This window comes from Ambystoma mexicanum, chromosome 12, assembly GCF_040938575.1.
Source record: "Ambystoma mexicanum isolate Mex_15411 chromosome 12, UKY_AmexF1_1, whole genome shotgun sequence".
Classification (NCBI taxonomy): domain Eukaryota; kingdom Metazoa; phylum Chordata; class Amphibia; order Caudata; family Ambystomatidae; genus Ambystoma; species Ambystoma mexicanum.
Window position 1 is genome coordinate 1,178,281,258 of NC_090936.1, and position 22,480 is coordinate 1,178,303,737.

The window sequence follows — 22,480 nt, forward strand, 5'->3', positions numbered from 1 at the left end:
CGCTTGTGGCACCAGACTCACTCACTCCTATAGGATAACATTGGGGATTGGACTTGTAGTGCATTGATGGGGACAAGATGGATGCCCCCACATATTTCGGTTCCCAGAACTGCATGTGCAGTCTAGTCTTTTGGGTGTGGTTCAGCCCAGAGGCACCTGGGATACCGAGAGACTATTTAAGCCACACCCAGGCTGAGAAACATGCTTTGCGTTTTCTGCACCTGCAGCGTGACTCTCACTGTGTTCGGATCGGTCTCCAGTAGGCCTGCATCTTTCTTATGCGCTCAGCTCCTGCAAGAACAAGAACACTGTTAGGAACCACCTTACCTTGCGGCACTTCTGCCCATCAGTCATCGCTCCTTCTGTTCTGCGGGCATCTTCGGCGGAGTCATTCCCATCCCGGCACGCCGTTTCCTAAGGGAAAGGGAAAAGAACAGAAAAAAGGCATTAGTAAGCATTCTGGAAACCTTCGCTTATTTTTAAATACTGTACAAGCTTCAAACGCTTACCTGAATCCCAGCCGCTCTGGGGGGAACTCTGTCTCCTGAACTTCTTATCCATCTGCAAGAGGGAAAAGACACTCCAGGGTAGCGTGGAAACATCTAGAGGCGCCGCTTACCGTACTTACCCACCGCATTTGTTCTTCATAACTCGCATCCACGCTGAAAACGTCGCAGCACCTAAAAGACACAGAAAAAGAACTCAGTTCAATGCAAATACGAAAGGGGTGCATCGCGCTCTCACTCACCTTCAGCGCTACTCATCTCAGCAGCACGCCGCCATCCCCGTACGCCAGCCATCATCTAAGGAAGGAAAGGAACGAAGTTAGAGAACTGTTCAAAAGACTCATTATACCTGTCGGACTCTTGCCAGTGAAGTAACTAGGCAGCAACAAGCCCAGATTTCAATAGGATGGCCTCAGGATACCTGGTGGCATGGTCAACCAGCACCAGGATAAACCTATTGCCTGAGAATGTTTTGGGGCCAAGGGGACCAACAATGTCGATCCCTACCCTCTCAAATGGTACTCCCACAACTGGGAGTGGTACCAATGGAGCTTTGATTGTTGTGCCACTTTTCCCAGATAACTGGCAGGTGGCACAACTCCTGCAGTGACTTTCTACTTGCACCCCATCTTGGGCCAGTAGAAGTGCATGGATAACCTTTGCTTGGTTCTCTTTATGCTACGGTGACCAGCAAGGGCCATTTCATGCACCAACTGCATGAGGAAGGGTCTTATAGCAAGGGGAACCACCAACCTCCTATGGTCTCCTTCTGTAGACTCTATGGGCTCACTGTAGATGAGCCCACCTTCCCAATAAATTCTGTGCTTCCCAGGAGGTTCACCCTCAAGCTGGGAGCAGGCCTGTCTCCTTTTGCCTTCCAAAGATGGGCACTCACGTTGGCCCTGATTGAACTCCATCCTGTCAGGACCACCTTTCACTAGAAAACTTTGTAGTTCAGGATGGTCGTTAGGATCAATGATTTCAGGTAACCCCTCTTCCTCGTCAGATTCAGGGGTTTGACCAACTACCTCCACCTCAGTGGTAGGTGAGTTAGGGGGAATATTTTCTTTCCCTCTTCTGTCTTTCTTGACTCCTTTAGCCTTGGGCTTCCCCTTTGGCTTGGGCTGGGCATTGGACTTGGCCAGTGCAGCCCTTGTTTGTGTACTTATGCAGGGTCTCTCTGCTGTGTCTCCCACAAGCCCTAAAGCTCTGAGATCATTCCCCAGCAAGACCTTTCTCTCTGAATATTCACAGGAATCCTGACCACTGTACCATTTATAATAAGAGTTACAGGCATAACTGGGAACTTGAGAGGTGGGCCATCAGCTAATTTAGTGGGGGCCAGAGGAGCTCTGGCAACCTCCTCTAGGTCTACCAAGGTAGAATCCACCACAGTTCTGCTGCACCCACTATACCTAAGGGAAAGAGTATCAACTCCATTGATCAGCACACTGTCCTTAAAGTAGTGCTTGGTATTATCAGGAATCCTATCATAAGCCTCTGAGATTTTAGGCTCCCAGGAACCAGGGAAACTAAAGCTACCTCAGAATCTATCCCACTGGGAAAGGAGTCTGAGGAGAAGGATGCCCCGGTAATCTCTTCTTCCTTATAGGAGGCCAGATTAGCAGAGTGGACCCCCAAGGTGTTGACCTTACATCTGGGGTCCCCCTTCACATGGTCACTTGCTCCACAAGCCACACAAGATCCACTGGGTCTTGTGACATAGGGAGGCTTCCTGTAACCAGAGTTCTGTTTTGGAAGATAACCTCCACTACCCTATGTGTTCTCTTGTGACTTACCTTTAAATTTCTTTTTGTGGCTCTTTTAGGAGGATGTTTTATCAGATCCCCCACCCTCCTTATCTTTGGACTTTTTCTCCTCCTCCTGCTTACCAGGATGAGTCTTGTCCTTATGGGACACTCTATGTGACACCTAAACATCTGCTGCTATGGCCAGCTTCTTAGGATCTAACCCCTTTGAATCTGCGAAAATGTTGCTTAAACTCAGGGGAACAAGATGCAAAAATATGTTCAAGCATGACAAGACATATCATATCCTCAAAGGTGGAGACCTTGTAGCCTTCAGTCCAGCCAGTCAAGTTCTTTAAAGAATCAGTCACATATGACACCGAAGTACTTCCTTCTTTCTTTGTATATTCTCTGAACCTTTTAAGGTATTGGGCAGGAGTCTTCCCAAACTTCAAAATGAGAGTTTGCTTTAACATTGCAAAATCAACTCTTTCAGCTTTTGACATTTCCATAATAGCACTGCAGCCGGAATGGGGTAGTCTGCTGAGCAACCATGCAATCTTATCAGCATTTACAACCTCTTGAACCTCACATGCATACTCAAATGCATTCAATCAGTCCATAATGTCATTCTTCTCATCATACACACTGAGCAGATATTTAGGAAACCTTGGATGAGAGGAGGACCCAGACCCATGGCCAGATCCCTAGGATCCTTTTGAAACTTGAAGCTTGGCCAGTTCCAACTGATGATCCCTATCTTTCTGTTTTTCTGCCTGCTCTATCTTCAACCTGGCCATGTGAAATTAAAGCTCCTTCTGCTTAAACTGCAGCTCTTGCTTCTTGAATTCCAACATGGTCTCAGCATCAGCACTTGCAGAGGAAACATTAGACATTGCATCCTCCCTATCTTCATGGGCATGAATGAAAGCAGCGATAGAACTGTGGAAGCTGCTCCACCTCCTTCTGCACTCTCATCGGATGCTATGGCGCTGAGTTGCAACTCTTGCCATTCCATGATTCACTGAATAATTTCCACTTTTGTGCCTTGAGCAAGTAACCTTCCCTCAGCACACATCTTTCTCAATGTTTTTGACTTAGAAGCATAAAGATACTTGTTTCCATTATATTAGATAGGTCTATGGCCTTTACAGTTATCACTACTAAGCCACTATGTGTCCTGGGTAGGGGTAATCTGAAATGCCTTTACTAGTGTGCAACACTGGATACCTTAAGTCCTATCCAACCCCTGTACACCAATTTGTTAAGACGGATTTCTGAACTCTGACAAGCCAGACCAATCAAGGTAGCATTGGCAGCGGTCAAGACTAGGTCTCAGGAGGGGTGACTGAAAGACCTCAATGAGCACACAGAGTAAAGGACACTTACAAATCACTCGCAGTCAGGTGTATATATAAAACGTATATGTACATTTATTTCAAGGCCTTTGAAAGTTAACCAAACAATAATAATGACAGTAATACTTTTAGATCAATACAATCCTATCTAAATACATATATACAAGACCAAGGGGCCTAAAGGGTTAATGCGCAGTATGGATCCACAACCTAAAAGTGGAAGGAAGCAGGTAGTGCAAATAGTCTTTACACAGGTCAACACCAAACGCAATCCTAACTTAAAGGCATTACAGTGCCTAAGGTGAGGCGAGGCTGTTGCTCAAATGTACTTGCAATGCTGGTGCAAGCAGTAGTGCAGATGGGCGGAACGGGGTCTCTTCAGGGGTCTGTAGCAGCTCAGGAAGGTGGGTGAGGCGATGAAGAATAAATTACCACTATTCGAGGAGGGTCTCCACAACAGGGCAGAGCAGTTTCCAAGACTTAGGAATAGTTTGCTAGTACGCACTAGCAGGGGAAAGGAGATGGACGCCCAGGGGCCATTTGTGCGTAAAAGGGGTTGGATGCGCTAGAGGCCACTGGTAAGGGTTGTTGGTACTTACCGCCCCTAGGTGCACTACAGACCAAACTTCGGCAGTCGAGTCCAATTCAGTTACAGGTTCAAATACGACAATTTCTGCGGCTCTGAGGCATTCTGCAGCGAAGATACAGTGATGATTCCCAAACGGGACAGTGGTGTTTTCTCTGCTCCTGGTTTGATGGATCAGGCCAGTTTCACTGCAGCAGGCTTCAGGGCCAAGAGGTGCACAAATGCAGTGCACCTGCAAAGTTTGTCACCACAGCTGGGCGACACGGTAAACGTGTGGACTCCGTTTCATGCTCTCGCTCTTTACTCTGACCTGGGAATGCCAAGTGCACGAAATTCGATGCGAGTGTGCCGTGAACACAGAGCTAGCGATGTACCAAGTTTCGAGTGTCTCCTCGAAACGGCGGCGGTATCAGGGCAAAGGTCCTGAGTAAGCTGGTCAGCCCACTGGTTGGCCCAGGGACACTTCCGAGAAGGCTTACTTGCAGGGTTTGATGAAGGTGCACAGAATAGTTGGTCCCACTATTCCAATGGGTCGAAGCGCCTTCGGAGACCTTCTAGAAGACCAGATGCAGAGGGGTCCAGTGGGACGACAGCGGGCTCAGGGTGCCAAACCTTCCAGCGGGTCACCAGCGGGTCACCAGCGGTTCCTAGACTTGGCTTCTTAGTTTCAGGATACTTGGATCCTATCCTTTGTTCATTGAGTTCTCCAGAGATTGACATTTTCTGGCTGTTTGGGGGCCTCTCTTATCCAAAGTCTCCTTCGCGCCAAAACAAAGGTGACCCAATGGGAGATCTGCTCACATACAGGCATACCATACGTGGACCAATCATGGACCATGGTGGTCCCAGGCATTCACCACACTCCAGACTCTCTGGCAGGATGTGTATTGGACTCAGACAGTCCAGCACACATCCTAGAAGCACACGCACAAGGCATGCAGAAGCACCCAAAAGCTTGACGTTTTGCTGGAGAATGCTGTTTGCTGCTCCTGCCAGCAACAGGTGTTCCTTATCCTCCACACACCCTTGTCCTGCTAGTATGGAGATGAAGCAGTGGGCAAGGCATTCTGGGAAGCGTAGTCTTTAGAATGAAGAAGCATGCTGGCTGCGATGAACCTGAAAATCATCCACAAGGGAAGTGAAATGGAAAATATGGTGTTGATGCCCAATCACCATAGCAATGTATTTTAAGGTTCGGAAGCAAAGTCCAACAAGGAAGGCAACTAGGGGGGCACCCAACCATTCCCCTGTTGCCAGTGTATATGTTGGCAGTAAATATTTGACTCACACCATGCCTCTACCTCAAGATGGTCACCAGTTCCTTTGAATCTTTGTAGAGCCTGTGTAGTAGATGAACAGCAGAGCGCCATACCACAACCAACGCCCCATGACCGTGACAGACCCACAGAGACAGAGAAACCTATGAGCGGAAGCAACCTTGCAGGATGCTGTGAATCCAATGTTCAACAGAGACAGCAGGGAGAGTCTGGAAAAGAGAGAGCAGAGTCACAGGACCCACGCAAGCCCTGTGTGCATCTTATCTATCCCTCGCCCTCATTCCAACTATCCACCAGACTTTTCTTCTCCCTACAACTACTGAATGTTCTATCATACTCCTCCTTTGCCTCCATAAACTATGGAAGGAGGCGCTATACAAATGCAAGATATGTGTTTGTTTAGAACAATGTCATTTGTGTCTGCTTTTTTCTACCTGTATCCACTTTAGGTTCTTCAGGAGTTGGAATAGGGGGTGCCTCAATAGGAGCACTCGTTTCAGCGGCACCTATATGAAAGAAAAGAGAAACATGTTAGAAATTCACATACATTTTCCCTAACTCCTTGCATCTGGCATTTTACTGTACGCACAATTCATGTATTATAATGCTATTTTATCAACAAACCTATCAAGACACAAAGACATGAACTTAAAGATTAGACTATCGTATATTAAACAGATATGTACTTTGCTATGTATCATATTCTAAACAGAAACACGTTTGAACTTGTTCGTGACTGAAAATGTGATCTCATATGGAATATGAATCAGCCTATCAGCTGCTCAGGAACGAAGGCATTATCTACTGATTTAAGCCTGCGTTCCATGCTGCTTGATGCTGCTTCCCACAGGTTGCACTGTTGGGGTTTAAACCCGTACACCAACAGCCATTCCCTGCCCTTAGCCCTGTCCCTTTGCATTAACGTAACTTCACTTATCCCTCAATGCTGTTCCTTGGGCTAGCTCTGTAGTCTTGTGTGCGCTGGCCCACCACACACTGGGCCATGAAAATATAAGAAGGGAAACAATTCCTTATAAACTCCCCTGCCTCACACAATTGTCGTAGCCCATTTTTTAAACATTCTAATCTCCTTCGCACTTAGGGGCTTTGCTCCAGGGCGCTAACCGTAGTAATGCCTCCTTGTCTGGTCTTAGCGTGACTCGGCCCTTGTTAAAGTCCTTCGCTTCGCTCAGGGCTATTAACTTTGGTCAAATGCCATTACCACCCAGTAAATGTCATTGGAATGCACCATAATTGTTTAATTATTCCGTTTCTCGTGGCCTAGGTAAGCATGAGGGTCTCTCGAGAAGATTTAGAAAGGTCCAATGCAAACGTTCTTTCACTTTTTGTTAGGACTGAGTCTTGGTCCATCCCAGCAGCTTCAATAAAACCAAATCAAATGTGGGGTAGGAGCTCAGTGTCACAAACAAAACAAATGATTCCAAGAAATTGCCCCTTACATTCCTTGACGTTTCAGTCGATAAGCAATGCCTCTGTCTCTGCTAATCTCTCTGGTGATGTCTTGTACATTTTAGCTCATTGGGGGGAATCCTTCTGGATCTCAAGTCTGCAATGGAGTCAGTCACATGTGGGAGCTAGAATCAGAATAAGGTCCAGCGCTATAAGCAACAAGAGGACACCCAAATGTTTTTAAAGGGGCTCCTCTAGGCCTCTCACCACCTCTCTCACTTAGGGTCCTTGAGTGAGATTGGGGACACAAGACTCCTAATCCAAAATTTCTTCTCATCAATGTCCCACCACAACATTGTATCTTGGGGACATGCTCTTATTCCTTCCCCCCTTTACTCTTTCATTGTGCTTCTCCTGCAGGTCCTGGAGGCTTCCTTTTGGGCTTGTTCCTCTCGCTGCCGTGGGGGCTCCCCTTTGTTTTCTCACAGTCCCCTTCTCCTGCTAATCTATTCTCACCCTGAACTTCCCCTGCTGTGTTCCCCCTACTATTGGGGATTCTCTGCTTCCCCTCTCAATTCGAACTGCCCTACCGCCATCTATTTTTATTTTTCAATCTTCTTTTTATTAGTTTTGCCAAGAAAGTACAGTAACAACCCCAACTTCCGTCCTCTTCCCCCCCCCTTCCGTCCCCCATGCACACACCAAGTTACATTTGTTCCACCGGCTTGAGTCGGGCCAGTTATGAGATGTCCAAGATGCGCAGCTTGTGCGGGCAGTATTGTTCCATAAACTCCCCTTGCAGAATGTCTAGAATCGGGGCCCATTCTCACGAGAATTTAGCTTGATCTCTAATTGAATAGGTGACCCATTCCAAAGCGACCAAGTACCAAAGTTAGTACCGGGGGTTGGGAGGTGTCAGGTGATTTCATATTACTAGCGATGACCAGCAGGGCTGCCAAGTGGAGGGTGCCAAGTGGAGTATGTAAAAGGCTTTCCTTTTGTATTTTGGCCATCTTCTGTTATCTGGGCCCGCCAGCCCCAGGAGAGTTTCCCTGGTTGCTCCATTTCCCTCCCAGCGATAGATGCCCTCCCAGCCATAGATGTCCCTAGTGATCTTACTGATTTCTTCCCGGAAGGCTTCTAGTGCCAGGCACGTGCACCATATGTGGAGTCAATCTCCTTTATTTCCGCACCCTCTCCACATCGATCTGAGACCTCAGCCCTCAACCTGTGAAGCCTCTCGGGAGTGTAGTGCCATTGATACATAGGCTTTAGCCAGAATTCCCTTATCTGGATCGATGCTGTTAAGCAAGGGATATCGGACTAGAGCGAGGACCAACTCTCTTCTGCAACTGTTCCCCCTAGAGTGTATTCCCATCTGTTTTGAAATGCTAATTGCTTAGAGGGCGGGGGTCCACCAAAAACCTGTATATGTGCGAGATACGGTGTTTGTCCCCCGGACTCAAGACTAGCAATCTTTCAAAGGGCGTGAAAGGTCTGACCGACGCCGCTCAGTTAGAGGGAGCCGTGATCCAGTGACAAACCTGAGAGCATGGGAAATGCTGAGATTCTTGTAGCCCCAGTTCCTCCTTGCGGGTTTCAAACAATTTGACTCCTCCCCCAGAAACATATCCCTGAGTTTTATACAGCCCGCCGCCCTCCACTGGAGGAAGGCGGCTCCAGTCCCGGGGAGAACTGTGGGTTATCAAAGAGTGGGGTGAAGGAGGAGGGAAAGGTACTGTTTGAGCCCATGTTTGATCCCATTTGATCCCATCTACTACTCTCATAATGTTGCTATGGTGTACATTGCAGGGTCGATCTGCTCTTGGGAGCCAGAGTATTTCACCCATGTAGGGTCCTGCGACCGCTCTCTCCATCTGTGCCCACCTCTTATCCTTGTACTCCCCTACCGATTCCTTTATGACCCTTAGTTGCGCCCCCCGGTAGTATTCCTGGAAATTCAGGAGGTATAGCCCTCCTCTATTGGGTGGGAGCATTAGAGTGCTCAGAGCGATACGAGGAGTTTTGTTTGTCCATATGTATTTGGAGATCAGTTTATTCAGAGACCGGAAAAATGTGTTTGGGACGCGAACTGGAAGGGCCTGAAATAGGTACAAGATTTTTGGAAGTTTCATCATTTTAATCGTATTAACTCTGCCCAGCCAAGACACTGATAGTGGGGACCAAGTCTGTAACTGTGCTTGAATATGAGCAAGCAAGGGGTGGAAGTTGGCCTCATAGAGCCCCGCTACTGTGCGTGTGACCATCACTCCCAGGACTTGGATGTTATTGGACACCCATTTGAGTTGTGTCGCGTCTTTTGCTGCTGCCGCTTCTTCCTGGTTGACAAATACATTTAGTATCTCTGACTTTGCAATGCTAATTTTTAGGCCTGCGACCCTCCCGAACCCCTCCAGCTCACGAAGGGCTGCAGGGAGAGTAGAGACCGGCTCAGTGAGCATCAGGAGCATGTCGCCTGCATATGCCATTAACTTATGGACCACCCCCCTAAAAGATATGCCCTTTACTGTTGTTGAAACACGGAGCTTCGCCAAGAGCGGCTCTAGATGGAGCGCATAGAGCAGGGGGGATACAGGGCAGCCCTGCCTAGTTCCCCTACCCAGATGGACCGGGGGTGAGAGCTGCGCATTAACTAGGAACAGAGCCGTTTGATTGGCGTAGTTTGTCTCGATCATCCTCATGAATTTGGGGCTGAATCCCATGCTGCGCGGATTGTTAAAGAGAATGGTCCATTCGACACAGTCAAATGCCTTTTCCGCATCCAGGGTTACTAACACCGCTGTGTCCCCTTTCTTCTCGATTTTTTCTATTAGATGACAGATCCTCCTGAGGTTATCATGTGTTTGGCAACCCTTAATAAACCCGGTCTGATCCGGGTGGATCAGAGGTGGCATCAGCTGCACCACCCTATTGGAGAGGATCTTGGTGTAAATTTTCACATCTGTGTTAATAGGTGCAATAGGGCGGTAGGATCCACAGGCAGAGGTCTTTCCCTGCCTTAGGGAAGAGGATCATCTTGGTATCTGCCATAGTACCCGTGGTCCTTCCTGAGTCTACAAAGGAGCTAAAGAGCGCCAGCATTTTGAGAGCCAGGATCCCCCCAAACTGCGTGTAGAACATTACCGGGAACCCGTCCGGGCCCTGTGCTTTATTCGTCGGTAGGTTCGTGATTGCAAGGTGTACTTCCTCTAGTGTGATCTCCCTCTCTAGGGAACCCCTGTCTGAGGGGGTAATGATCTGTACTCCTGCTGACGTTCCTGGTCGGGATGGTCTGAGGTGTAGAGGGCTGAGTAGTATGTGTGAAACTGTGCGATTATTTGTTAAGTGGAGGTTACCTTCATGCCTGGTGCGGTTTTGATTGCCTGGATCGTTTGGGCTGCTTTCTTTTGCCTTAACTGCCTAGCCAGACGCTTGTCTGCCTTATTGGCTTTAATATAGTATTTTTGTTTCAGGTATAGCAGACGTCCTTCGGCTTGCTTAGTGTGGAGAAGGTCCAGCTTCACCTTGGCACATCTGTATTGCCTACGCAGGCTTGGAGTGGAGCCTGTCTCCATTCTTTGCATGATCTGCTTCACCTCCGCTTCAAGATCTGACTCCAGCTTCTTCAGCCGTGCCCTGTGTGTCTTTGCCGTGAAATGTTCCCCCCTCATGGTTGCTTTGAACGCGTCCCATACCATCCCCATAGCACCCCCGCTGGGGTATCTGCCCCAGAATTAATATCAAAGAATTCTGCCATTTTACCTTCCAGGGAGGCGCATGTGGGTTGATCGGTTAATAGGGCCATGGGGAAGGACCATTTGCAGGGCTTAGATTGCTGTGAGGGTATGCTGAGGATGAAGGTAATCAGGACATGATCTGAGATGGTTATGGTGTGAGTTTCCATTGTTTCGATTCTCCCCATGAGTGTGGCTGAAGCCCACACGTAGTTGATTCTGGAAAATGTATTATGTACGTGCGAGTAGTGTGTGTACGCCACGTCCTCCCCCCTAAGAGAGACCCAGGTGTCTCTCAGGGTCAGTCTCTGGAACCGTGCGTTGAGGGTCTGCAATGCTCGGGACTGGATGTATTTTGTGGCCTTGCTCCTATCCCTGGCTGGGTCCTAAGCTAGGTTCAGATCTCCCAGGAGAATTATGTCCCCCACACTGAAGTGTTCCAGTTCAGAAATAACAATCTTCAGGAACCCCTCTTGACCTACATTCGTAAATCGAGGCCACTGTGAGGGTGAGGGGCCTGAGTTGTACGAAGAGAAACAAGTTAACGGCCCACAGGGTCTGCCTGGGTTTTCATGATGAACACTTGTGTGGTTCGTTCAGATGCTATAAGCACCCCCGCCCTCTTTGCCCCCACGTTCACCTGCAATATCTTGAGATATTGACTCAGCTTCAGCTTGTGCCTGTCCTGCCTTTTGATGTGGGTCTCCTGGAGAGCCACTAAGTCGGTCTGGAATTTGGATAGGAGACCCTCCAGTTTCCTCCTTTTGACTGTGGTGTTTAGCCCCAGATGGTGAGCGTCAGTGTGGAATTATGCTCAGGAGACAGGCGATTGCTGATACAATATTTAATTTCAGTAGCGAAAGGCAGTGGTTTTCTAAAGAAATAATAATCAAGTCCTTCCGGTTTGCTTCACCGGTGTCTTGGCCTCCCAACTTGGTTCTATTTCGTGGTGTCCGGATAGGCCCACCACTCCGGTTCTCCCTCCTCTCTCTTCTCTGTATCCTGTGGAATAAGAGCAACCCATCAGTTTGTTTTGGCACGCTTTTATCACAACAGATGGTTTCAGGCCCCCGCCAATCACAGAGCGCCCCGACTAGCCCCCTTCCCATTGGCTCTTGAGGTTTTATCCCGCCTCCCTTACAGGTTGCCGTCCCGGCGTGTTGCCATTCTCGTCCCTGTTGTAGCGGTGGATGTTTGCGTTGGTCACGTGTCTGTGGCCGCGCTGAGTATGGGCGTGCCCGGACGCTGGGTGTTCTCCTCAGGCTACGGGTAGCCCCGGGGACCGCTCTGAGGAGTATGGAGGTGACGGGTCGGTCGTTTTCTCCCCGCATCTTGGAGCTGTCGTGCGCACCGTTCACCCACATCCGGGCCGGCTCGAAAAACAGGTAAGTGAGCCGCGGCGCCGCCGCGGTGGCTATTAGCAGCGGTACCCCTTCCTGCTTTTGCAAGCAAATTAATGGACGTGGTATATTGGGTGGTCACGTCGTTAAGGATCCCAGTGTCTATGGAATCGGGTGTGCTTGATTCACGCCGCGGCTCTAGCTGAGGCGCATCCTCACACATCCCCCCCAAACCCAGGCCGATCGGGCCAGGGAGAACACCTGGACAGATAGTCCGCCACCAGCTGGAACCTGGCAGGTTTATGCAACATGATGAAGTCGAACGGTTGAAGGCAGAGAAACCAGCGTAGGACCCTCTGCTTAGTGTCCTTATGTATTGCCAACCATTGCAGGGTGGCATGGTTGGTGTATAACGTGAACCTGCGACCCAGCATATAGTACCGGAGTGAGTCAACAGCCCATTTGATGGCTAAACAGTCCTTTTCAATGGTCTGGTATGCTGTTTCATGGGACAATACCTTCCGACTGATGAAGCACACCGGTTGCAGGTCCCCTCCTTTATCTTGCAAAAGTATGGCTCCCAGACCTTGGTTTGAGGCGTCAGTTTGCAAAAAGAAATGTTTCTGGAAGTCCAGACAGCATAGGACTGAGTTTGACGTGATCCTTCGCTTCAGGTGAGCTATGGCGTCCAGGGCACTTACGCTGTTGGTTAGGTTAGGAACGCCCTTAAGCCTCAATGCGTCGGTCAAGGGGGCAGCTATCGAGGAGAATCGCCTGTAATATCCGACTAATCCCAGGAATGCTCGTATTTGCTTCCTGTTGGTGGGAGTCGGTATATCGTGTATAGCCTGGGTTTTAGACAATTGAGGTTTTAGTATACCTCCACCCACTATATGTCCCAGATATTTGGTTTCGTGGGTCCCCATCGTAGTTTTTTTGGGGTTGATGTGTAACCCCGCCTTATGTAGATCAGCCACTACTAGTTCCAGATGGTCCAGATGTGTTTTCCAGGATTGACTCTACACCACAATGTCATCCAGGTAAGCAGCAGCATATCCATCATGTGGTCTCAATATGATATCCATCAATCTTTGGAACGTGGCGGGCGCCCCATGGAGTCCAAAGGGTAGAACCTTGTATTGGTATAGACCTTGCAGGGTGGAGAAGGCAGTTTTCTCCTTATCCTGGGAGCGTAAGGGTATTTGCCAGAAGCCCTTGGTTAAGTCGAGCGTGCTTAAGAAATGGGCAGCTCTGAGGCCCTCTAGGAGTTCATCCATGCGAGGCATCGGATAGGCCTCATATCGGGACACCGCATTTAATTGTCTATAGTCCATACAAAAACGGACTGAACCGTCCGGCTTGGGAACTAGCACTATGGGGGATGACCATACGCTGATGGATGGCTCGATGATGTCCATCCGCAACATCTCATCCACCTCGGATTTGATGATATTCCGTCTGGCTTCAGGTATTCGGTATGGCCTAAGCCTCACGGGTGGTCCGGGGTTTGTTTTGATCTCATGTTCTAGCATATTGGTTCGCCCAGGTAAGGTGGAAAAGGCATCGGCATAAGGAGATAACTTGCTCTTGACGTCCGTCTTCATCTTGAGGGAAAGAGCGTCTCCCCAATTGACAGAATCCAGGGTATCCGGAACGGTGTGAAGGATCTCCTCCGATTCGGGTTCCTCGACACTCACAAAAGCACCCAGAAGAGGCTCGTTCCATTTCTTCAAAACAGTGATGTGATAGACCTTTTCTGGGGTGGTCTGGTCAGGTTGAGGTACCCAATAGGTTACTGGGCTTAGTACATCAGTGATCTTGTAAGGCCCTCTCCATCTGGCCAACAATTTGTTGGCACTGGTAGGCAGGAGTACCAGTACCTGGTCTCCTGGTTTGAAGGTTCTCATCCGGCTCCCCTTATTGTAATTCTTCTCTTGGGTCATTTGGGCATGACCAAGGTTGGCTTGGGCCAACGTGCGTAAGGCAGTCAGATGTTCCTTTAATTCCTCTGTGTATTCGGTTAAGGATACCTCTTCGGTGGTTTCCCACTCCCCCTTAACCAGATCTAGTATTGTCCGAGGTTGTCTCCCAAACAAGAGCTCGAAGGGGGAGAAACCGGTGGAAGACTGGGGGGTGTCTCTTAATACCATCAACACCAGAGGGATCACCCGATCCCAGTTTTTTCCGGTTGGTCCCGTCACCCTTCTTAGCATTTTCTTAATCGTCTAGTTATAACGTTCTACCAGACCATCAGTTTGGGGATGGTATACTGAGGTTCTCAATTGTTTGATCTGGAGCTGTCCACATATTTGTCGTAAGAGAGTCGACATAAAATTCGTACCTTGGTCGTGATTATTTCCGAGGGTATCCCCACTCGGGCAAAAAACAGAATTAGTTGGTCGCATAATACTCGGGCTGACGTTCCCTTCAGGGGGAAAGGCTCCGGGTATCGGGTGGCGTAGTCGACTAAGACCAATAAGTATTTATATCCCCGGCTGGCAGGTTCCAGGGGTCCAACTATATCCATGCCGATCCTCTGGAATGGGATCGCTATGAGGGGTATTTTCTGTAACGGTGCCTTTGTGGGTAGGACCCCGCTAGTTAACTGGCAGGTGGGACAATTTTTACAAAATCGTGCTACCTCCCCATAAATACCGGGCCAGTAGAACCTCTTTAATAGGTTTTGTTGGGTCTTAAGAGAAGCCATGTGACCTCCACAGGGATGGTGGTGGGCTAGTTGTAGAACTATGATGCGGTGATTCTTTAGTAGCACCAATTGTTCCTTTATGGTGTCGTCGTCGTCCTTATACCTCTGGTATAAGAGACCATGACGTAAAAGGAACCCTGGGCCTCTGGCTAGGTTGGGTTCCCCTTCTTGAGATGCCCTTTCCCGGGCCACTCGTAGGGTGGGGTCGGTTAGGGTCTCCCCCCTAATGGTATCTTCGTTATCTTCTAACTTCCAATCGATGGGGCGGGTCATATAATTGGCCCGGCACCATGCCATTCGGGTCTGCCTTTTCCGCCCTGGTAGGGATTCCCGGGAAACAGAGTCCGTCCCCGTAACATTGGGTTCGGGTGGAGTCTTCTTCTCTTCCTCTAGGTCCCTTAATGCCTGATTAAAGTTGGGGAGGTCGGTCCCGATTACCACCGGGGCGGGAAGACAAGGTAGGACGGCAGCCCTCAAGGGAGTGGATGTTTTATTCAAGTCAATCACCACATCCTTCATCGGATAACACCTTACGTCCCCATGAATGCATCTAATAGGTACCGTTATGTTAGATAAGCAGGGAGTGTTACTCACAGTTGGTGATATGGCGGTCTGCCTGCTGCCGCTGTCCAAGAGAGCACGTGATGGTCTGCCGTCGACTCGGATGTCCACCACATAAGGTCCCGGGATACCTTCCTCATCCACCGGGTTCAGGTAACCAATGTCCATCGATTCGACTGGCCTTCTCCTTGGACAAAACCGGGCGATATGGCCCCATTCGTTGCAATCATAACATTGTGGTTGCTTATATCCAGGTGTCAACATCGGGGTCTTCTCCTCGACTCCTGGTCTCTTGTCCTCTGGTCTCCTGGTGGTCTCATCGGAGGATCTCCATCTTATGGGTAGGGCTCGGCTACCCCTAATCATATGGGGGTCGGATATCGGGATGGCTATTCGGGCGGTGACCGGCCTTCTGGTATGCCGATGCAATATCCACTGCTTCTGTTAGGGTAGGTCTGTGGTGCTGCCTGACCCATCTCTGCATTTGTCCTGGCAGGGCTTCGATAAATTGTTCCAGGATTATTTTGTCGAGCAGGGGTTGGTTAGCGGGGTTTGGAGCCAGTAGCCACTTCTCGACCAGGTCCTTTATTCTATAGTATAGCTGGTGTGGGCTTTCCCCAGCCCTGAGTCTGGTCTCCCGTAGTTGGATCCTATAGGCTTCATCATCCAGGCCTAAGCGATCTAGTACTGCAGCCTTAATTTCTCCGTACGGAGTGTTGCCGTTGGGGTTCACCGCCTGGTAGGCACCTTGCATCACCCCAGATAGGAGGGGGGCAACATACCGTCCCCACCGTTCCGGAGGCCATTGAGCATTTCTAGCAATCCTTTCGAAACTGGTAAAAAAGAAGGCCGGGTCCTCTCCATCCTTATATTTCTGCAGGAGCGCCGATGGCACCAGTGGTTGGTTTCTTGTATTGGCTACTGCATCCGTGAGACAGGCTATAGTCTCATGCCGTTTGTCCTGAGCAGTGGTTTGTATGGTGCTCTGTAGCTGAATGGCCTGTTGGAAGGCTTGCCGATCCGCAGCTGCTAGTTGAGACTGCAGCTGTATCAACTGTTGCAATTGCTGCTGGCCCTCAGACAGAGTTTTTATCAATGCCTCCATAGCACTGTCTAGAATCCCACTTTTGTCGCCAGTGTGGAATTATGCTCAGGAGACAGGCGAATGCTGAAACAATATTTATTTTCAGTAGCGAAAGGCAGTGTTTTTTTTAAGAAATAATAATCAAGTCCTTCCGGTTTGCTTCACCGGTGTCTTGGCCTTCCAGAGTATGCTGGCATTAATCCCAACTTGGTTCTATTTCGTGGTGTCCGGATAGGCCCACCACTCCGGTTCTCCCTCCTCTCTCTTCTCTGTATCCTGTGGAATAAGAGCAACCCATCAGTTTGTTTTGGCACGCTTTTATCACAACAGATGGTTTCAGGCCCCCGCCAATCACAGAGCGCCCCGACTAGCCCCCTTCCCATTGGCTCTTGAGGTTTATCCTGCCTCCCTTAAAGGTTGCCGTCCTGGTGTGTTGCCATTCTCGTCCCTGTTGTAGCGGTGGAGGTTTGCGTCGGTCACTGGTCTGTGGCCGCGGTGAGTATGGGCGTGCCCGGACGCTGGGTGTTCTCCTCCAGCTATGGGTAGCCCCAGGACTGCTCTGAGGAGTATGGTGGTGACGGGTCGGTCGTTTTCTCCCCGTATCTTGGAGCTGTCATGCGCACTGTTCACCCACATCCGGGCCGGCTCGAAAAACAGGTAAGTGAGCCGCGGTGCCGCCGCGGCTATTAGCAGCGGTACCCCTTCCTGCTTTTGCAAGCAAATTAATGGACGTGGTATGTTGGGTGGTCAGGTTGTTAAGGATCCCAGTGTCTATGGAATCGGGTGTGCTTGATTCACACCGCGGCTCTAGCCGAGGCGTATCCTCATAGTCAGACAGCAGAGAGTGATTCCTGTGGTGGGTGTGTTTGTGCCCTTGTGTCTGCCCTAGTGAGTTGTTGACCAATGCCTTTGTGGGTCTGAGTGTGCCCATTTACCACCCCCCCACCAAGTCCCCCCGTCCCCCCTTTCCCCCCGCCACCCCTATCTTACCTCCCTCCCCCCTTCCACTCCCATTCCCTGGTGGAGGCCCCCTGTGTTACTTCACCTGTGGACCCCATCCGTGTGGGAGACCTACTAACATTACCAGGACCAAGTGTGGGGTATCCTAAAACCCCCATCCGATTGCAACTCTCCCCCCTTGTCCAAGACCTGTAATGTTACCTCCTCTGTTTGCCCTCCCCAAGCACTATATGTGGAGTCTGGTACCGATTCCTCTCTAGGGCCCTTCTTCTGGTGGATCCCTGGCTGAGGGGCATGCGGCCCCTCCTGGCCCCCCAAACGCCAGGCCCTTGAGGAGGGGTTTGTACCCCCCTTCCTGCTTTTCTTAGTGCGGATCGTGCACCATTCCCAGCTCTTATGCTTGCTTTGGCTGGTTGTAGTGAATGCACTCGTGGTCTGCTGCTCCTCCTCTAAGTCCAGTAGTTTAGTCCCTTCGTCTAGCGAGCCGATCTGTCGCTGCTTGCCTTCCCATTCAAATACCATCCCGAATGGGAAGGTCCATTGGTAGCGGATGTCTTTGTCCCGGAGGGCACTAGTTACCAGGGCCATTTGTTTCCTCTTTGCCAGTGTTGTCTGGGACAGATCTTGGAAGAGCGCGATCTCTGACCCAGGAGATTTGCTTTGCTTTCTTTGTGGCGGCCAGGAGCCTCTCCTTTGTGGAATAGTCGTGCAATAAGGCCAGGACGTCCCTTGGCCGAGCGCCGATGTCTGTTTTCCAGGGATCCACTCTATGTACCCTATCCAATCTGACCTGTCGGCGCATCCTCTTCCAAAAGATCAGTGAAAATATTTCAGATCGCATCTTTCAGGTCCCGGTCGTAAACGTCTTCCGACAGGGATTTTATTTGAATGTTAGATCGTCTGGATCCGTTTTTGTGGTCCTCTGTCTGCAGCTCGAGGTTATGTGTTGCAGTCGCTATTTGCTCCAGCAGCATGTCCAATTTCCTGCCATCCTCTGCTAATTCCTGGAGGGCTCTTTCATTAATGTCCACCCTCTTCTCCATTTTACTTATGTCCAGTTTTATTTCCTTCAACGCTGTGGCTAGGTCCTCTCTTATCTTGTCGATCTGTGTTTGGACAGTGTTGGAGATCTTGTCCCCGAATTCTGTGAAAAAGCATTTAAGGACTGTGAGTGTAATAGCCTGGTCTTGCGCCTCAGGAAGTGGAGGGTCTTCACTGTCTGATTGTTCCTGCGAGGGCCCCGAGAGGAGGGGAGAGGCCAAACCTCGCCCCCACATGTTCTGTACCCCGCCCTCTTGAGTCTTCTTGCTACCTTTTGCGGTGTGTGGGGAGTTCTTTCTCCCTAGATTTCGACATTGCTCCCTCAGAACTGGGAGAACACTGGCCTGCTGGAAGGCAAAAAATCAAATCAAAGATCCCCTCCCGGGATGGAGGGGGCCCATGTGGACTTTGGCAGCTCGGTTTGCAGTTCCTTGGAGTCAATTTGTCCCGTTGCTCGGTAAGGGATCAAGGGTTGTCAGGGCCTACAGGGGAGAGAGCCAGTTCTGGGTGGCTCCCTACAGGATGGGGGGAGGTGGCGCCCCCCCATTGTTTGTTACTACACGGGTGAGAGGGGCGGCTTTGGGCCAGGGTCTGGCTTGCTGTATGTCCCGGCGCGAGCGGGCCGTGGGGTCTCCTGGCCTTCACTGTTGATTAGTCCCTTGGCTGGCTCTCCCCCACAGGCCTGTTATAGCTAGCCCCCGAGACCCTGGGGGGAAGGGGGGACAGGGTCAGGTCTTCCAGTATGGACCCAAGCTCAATAGTAGTATTTTAGGGGGATGGGGGCGCAGGTACTCCGTGCGCAGCTGTTGCTTTATGTTTTTGTTATTGTGTGCCCCAGGGTGCCGGTCCCAGTGCCCCGGAGGTTCCTGGCCTCTGATCTGCCGATGCCTTGCTGCGGGGCATTGGTGGGGCGTCCGCATTTGGGTATCTGCGCTGTGTGGGTGGCGGGGGGCCCTATGTTGCCCCTGTCTGCTGATGAGACCGTACCTCTTGCTGGTGTTCTCCCTGTCTGTGATTCTCTACTCAGTGCGATCAATGCTGTGGGTATGGGTATGCATTATGATATGCCATGTGTGAGGGTTGGGACTCCAGCGGGGTCCCCCATCAGCCACAGACCCCTGCCCCACTCTGCAGATGACAGGGCTTCCGCTTCACTCCACTGCTCCCCATTCGCCTGTCAGTCCTCTGTCGTCTCCGCGGCTCCTCGGGATAGGAGGAAGGCCCTCTCCCGGGCCAGACTGTGCGCACCCTCTGGTCTGGCCTCTGCAAGATGTGCCAAGGGTTCCTCCTTGCGGGCCGCCTTGCCGCTGCTGGGCGGTCAGGCCTCCTCGCCCCCACGGCGGAGTCCGCTTCTGTCTGGCCACTCCACCGGGCTCAGAGCCCAGTTGCCTGCCAATCTTCTGCCCTATCCGCGCCTCGCGAATTGAATGTACGGATCTCGCCCATGCCCATCTGTGTGCCCCCTCTTGTTCCGGCTCCTCTGTTCGAGCTGCGTTCCCGCTGCTGGGCGGTCCGTCTTCCCCACCACTGTGGCGGAGTCCGATTCTGTCTGGCCACCTCATCAGGGCCCTTAGCCCATGCGCTTCCCGGGCACCTCTGGCTGCTGGCTCCCACCCCCTAATGGTCTCCAGATGCCCAGGCAATCCATGTGCTGCAGCTCGCCTGGGGAGGGGTTGTAATGCTGCAGGGAGACCCCTTACATGGCCTCGGGCTCAGGAGCATATCGGTCACGCTCCGTTCCTATGGTGGCCATCTTGGAATCCCCCTACTGCCATCTCTTTAAGCACCTCCTCCTTAGGTACTGTGGCAAACGGGAAGAAGAAGTCTGACGTACAGTGGACAGTTGAAGAATTTTATTAAACAATAACATAAAAATGCCTAGCTTTCCTTATTGTTAAAGTGTATATTCCCTACTTAAACAAAACAAATAAGGGTGCTTGTCGATCGTCAAAAGTCCAAAGAAAATGTCCTCTGTCCAAAACCTACTTCTAACTAGCCCTACTGTTATAACTACAACTAAACAACACCAGAATGTTCAGCTTCTGGTAATTCCCCTTTAGCCGGCTCCACTGGGCTACTTTTAGTTCAGACAAATGTTCAAAAGTCAATAAAGAAAGTTCTTCAAGTTTATATATCTATCTTTTATAAGCTTCTGTAGCTGTTGATGTAGATTTGGTCTCGCCGGGGTCTTGTAACCTTCCTGTATTCTTATCCCTGCCACTCTTGACAGTAATCTTTTAGTCTTCAGTTTCAGTTTCTTATTTTATATCCTTTAGATTCTTCAAGTTTCACTCAGTCTCTAACAGGGCGTTCTTGGCTCTTCTAATTCGATTGATACAACAATTCCTGTAACCCATTCAGAAGCTTGCACTGCAGGTTTCTCAGACTCCCGTAACCGGTATTCCCACTTCGTTCAATTGCTTTCTCAATGTCTCTCATAGAGTACTGTCAGTCCCATCCAAAAATCTATGTTAGACAACTTGCAGGTTCTCTCCCCAACATCTATACTTCGGGTTCCTCAGGTTCCAGTCATTGTCATTCTTCTCAATATGTCTCAGAGTGAACCCTCTTCACTATATCATAAAACTTTTGTGGGCTTCCCCAATGTCTCTTTTCAGCATTTCTCATAGGGGTCTGACAGCCCTTTCCAATCTTTATATCAAACAACTCTCGTGGCTTCTCCCACAGTCGATAATTCAGGGTTTTCGGGTTCCGGTAACCGGTATTATAACTTGTTTCATACAGTTCGTTCAGTCTCAGTTGCCTCCCCATTTTCTGAACCACCCAGATACCTTCTCTTGAGCTGGGCTGGTTCACAGGGCTTAGTGTCGGGATATGGCGGCTTTGCCTTCTCTCATTCTCTACTTTCTCAGTTCTATTGCTGACTCGCTCTCAGCATTTGTTGAATTTGGCAGAATCTGCACACGTCAGCAGGTTTTGTTCCTCTAGGTTCAACTGGTCTTGGCTTTATTTGTGGACTCCAGTCCCCCCAAGGCTTCCTCGTGGTCACGCCACCAAGCAGGATGATCCTAAGTAGCTGTTGCTCCACTGCTCATTACACCGGGCTTCTGGCATTCTCCTGGGGCATTCTCTCCCTCTCAGTCTGCCGATGACTCTGCAGCTCCACAGCGCTCCACCCATTGAGGACGTACCTTCATCAGAGGCTCTCCCCTGCATAAGGTTCTTTCCTCTTGATTCAAAGTTTCACTTGGTTTTAAGCCAGTACTCAAAACTCGAAAGGGTGTGTCCGTCCTTTTTGGCTGTGGAATTCAGCGAGATCCAAAATTACCTGAGAACAAAGAGACTGATGAAATGTTACTACTTGGAGTATTCAAAACAGATGAAGCAACATTTTGTTCGATTCCCATGTAGGCAGATAATGTTCTGTATTTAGGGAGTCTTCTCAGGAGTGGGAGTCTTTGTTCCCATTAGCCTCAAAGGGGGTTGCTCCCCTTTGGGGAGAAGGGATGAATACTCTCGATTCGTCATAATAGCTATATATCAAGAGCTGTCTTCTTTACTGCTTCCTCATTGGTTCATCTCACCACTTACTTGTTTGCTTCTCTCACTACTTTCCTTCCGAGAACCTTTCACCACCCCCTCCTTAAGCCCCCGAGGGACCAGAGATAGCGGTGAAATCTCCTGCTCTCCACATCCTTTTGGCCTCTCTCCCCAGCCTCTGGCCATTTCTTTCCAAAGCCTCCCGGGCCTCTCCTGCAGCCTCTATTACTTACTAACACCAGACTCCTGGGTCCATTTATTTGCATTCTCCTGTATCCTGTATTTCTCCTTCGTCTCTTTCTCCTGCTGCACTTTTACCAGTCACCAGATGAGCTCCTTCTCTAAGCTCCCACAGCCTTCTGCCTCAACCCCATCATTTTATAGGACAGGGACCCTGACTTCAAGCTTTGCTTTGACCTAGAGTAGCTTGGGTTTTGCTCCCTGTGCAGTTGGTTCCGGCCCTCTTGTAGCACTTCCTTAACCTAACAGGCCAATGATGTAGGTATGTGGAACCGTTAGAAGGTGACTGGTTAAAAGCTCTAGTTTTCTGTCTAAGTTCAGTTCCTGCTACGAACTCTGCGGCTCCACGTTTCAAGCAGATAAAATCATATTCCCCATTTTGGATGTCATTTCTACACACATGCATAGTGGCCTGGAGACGCTACTG

At 50.0% G+C, this 22,480-nt stretch overlaps 1 protein-coding gene across 1 annotated transcript in view; it reads right to left on the reverse strand.

Moving 5' to 3' along the window:
• The window catches only part of CCDC38 (coiled-coil domain containing 38), a 1,810,821-nt gene that overhangs the window by 1,336,217 nt on the left and 452,124 nt on the right, over nucleotides 1-22,480 (reverse strand). The window contains exon 3 of the mRNA XM_069629826.1: nucleotides 5,910-5,981. Within this exon, the coding sequence (XP_069485927.1) occupies nucleotides 5,910-5,981 (72 nt within the window). The remainder of the gene's footprint in view (nucleotides 1-5,909; nucleotides 5,982-22,480) is intronic.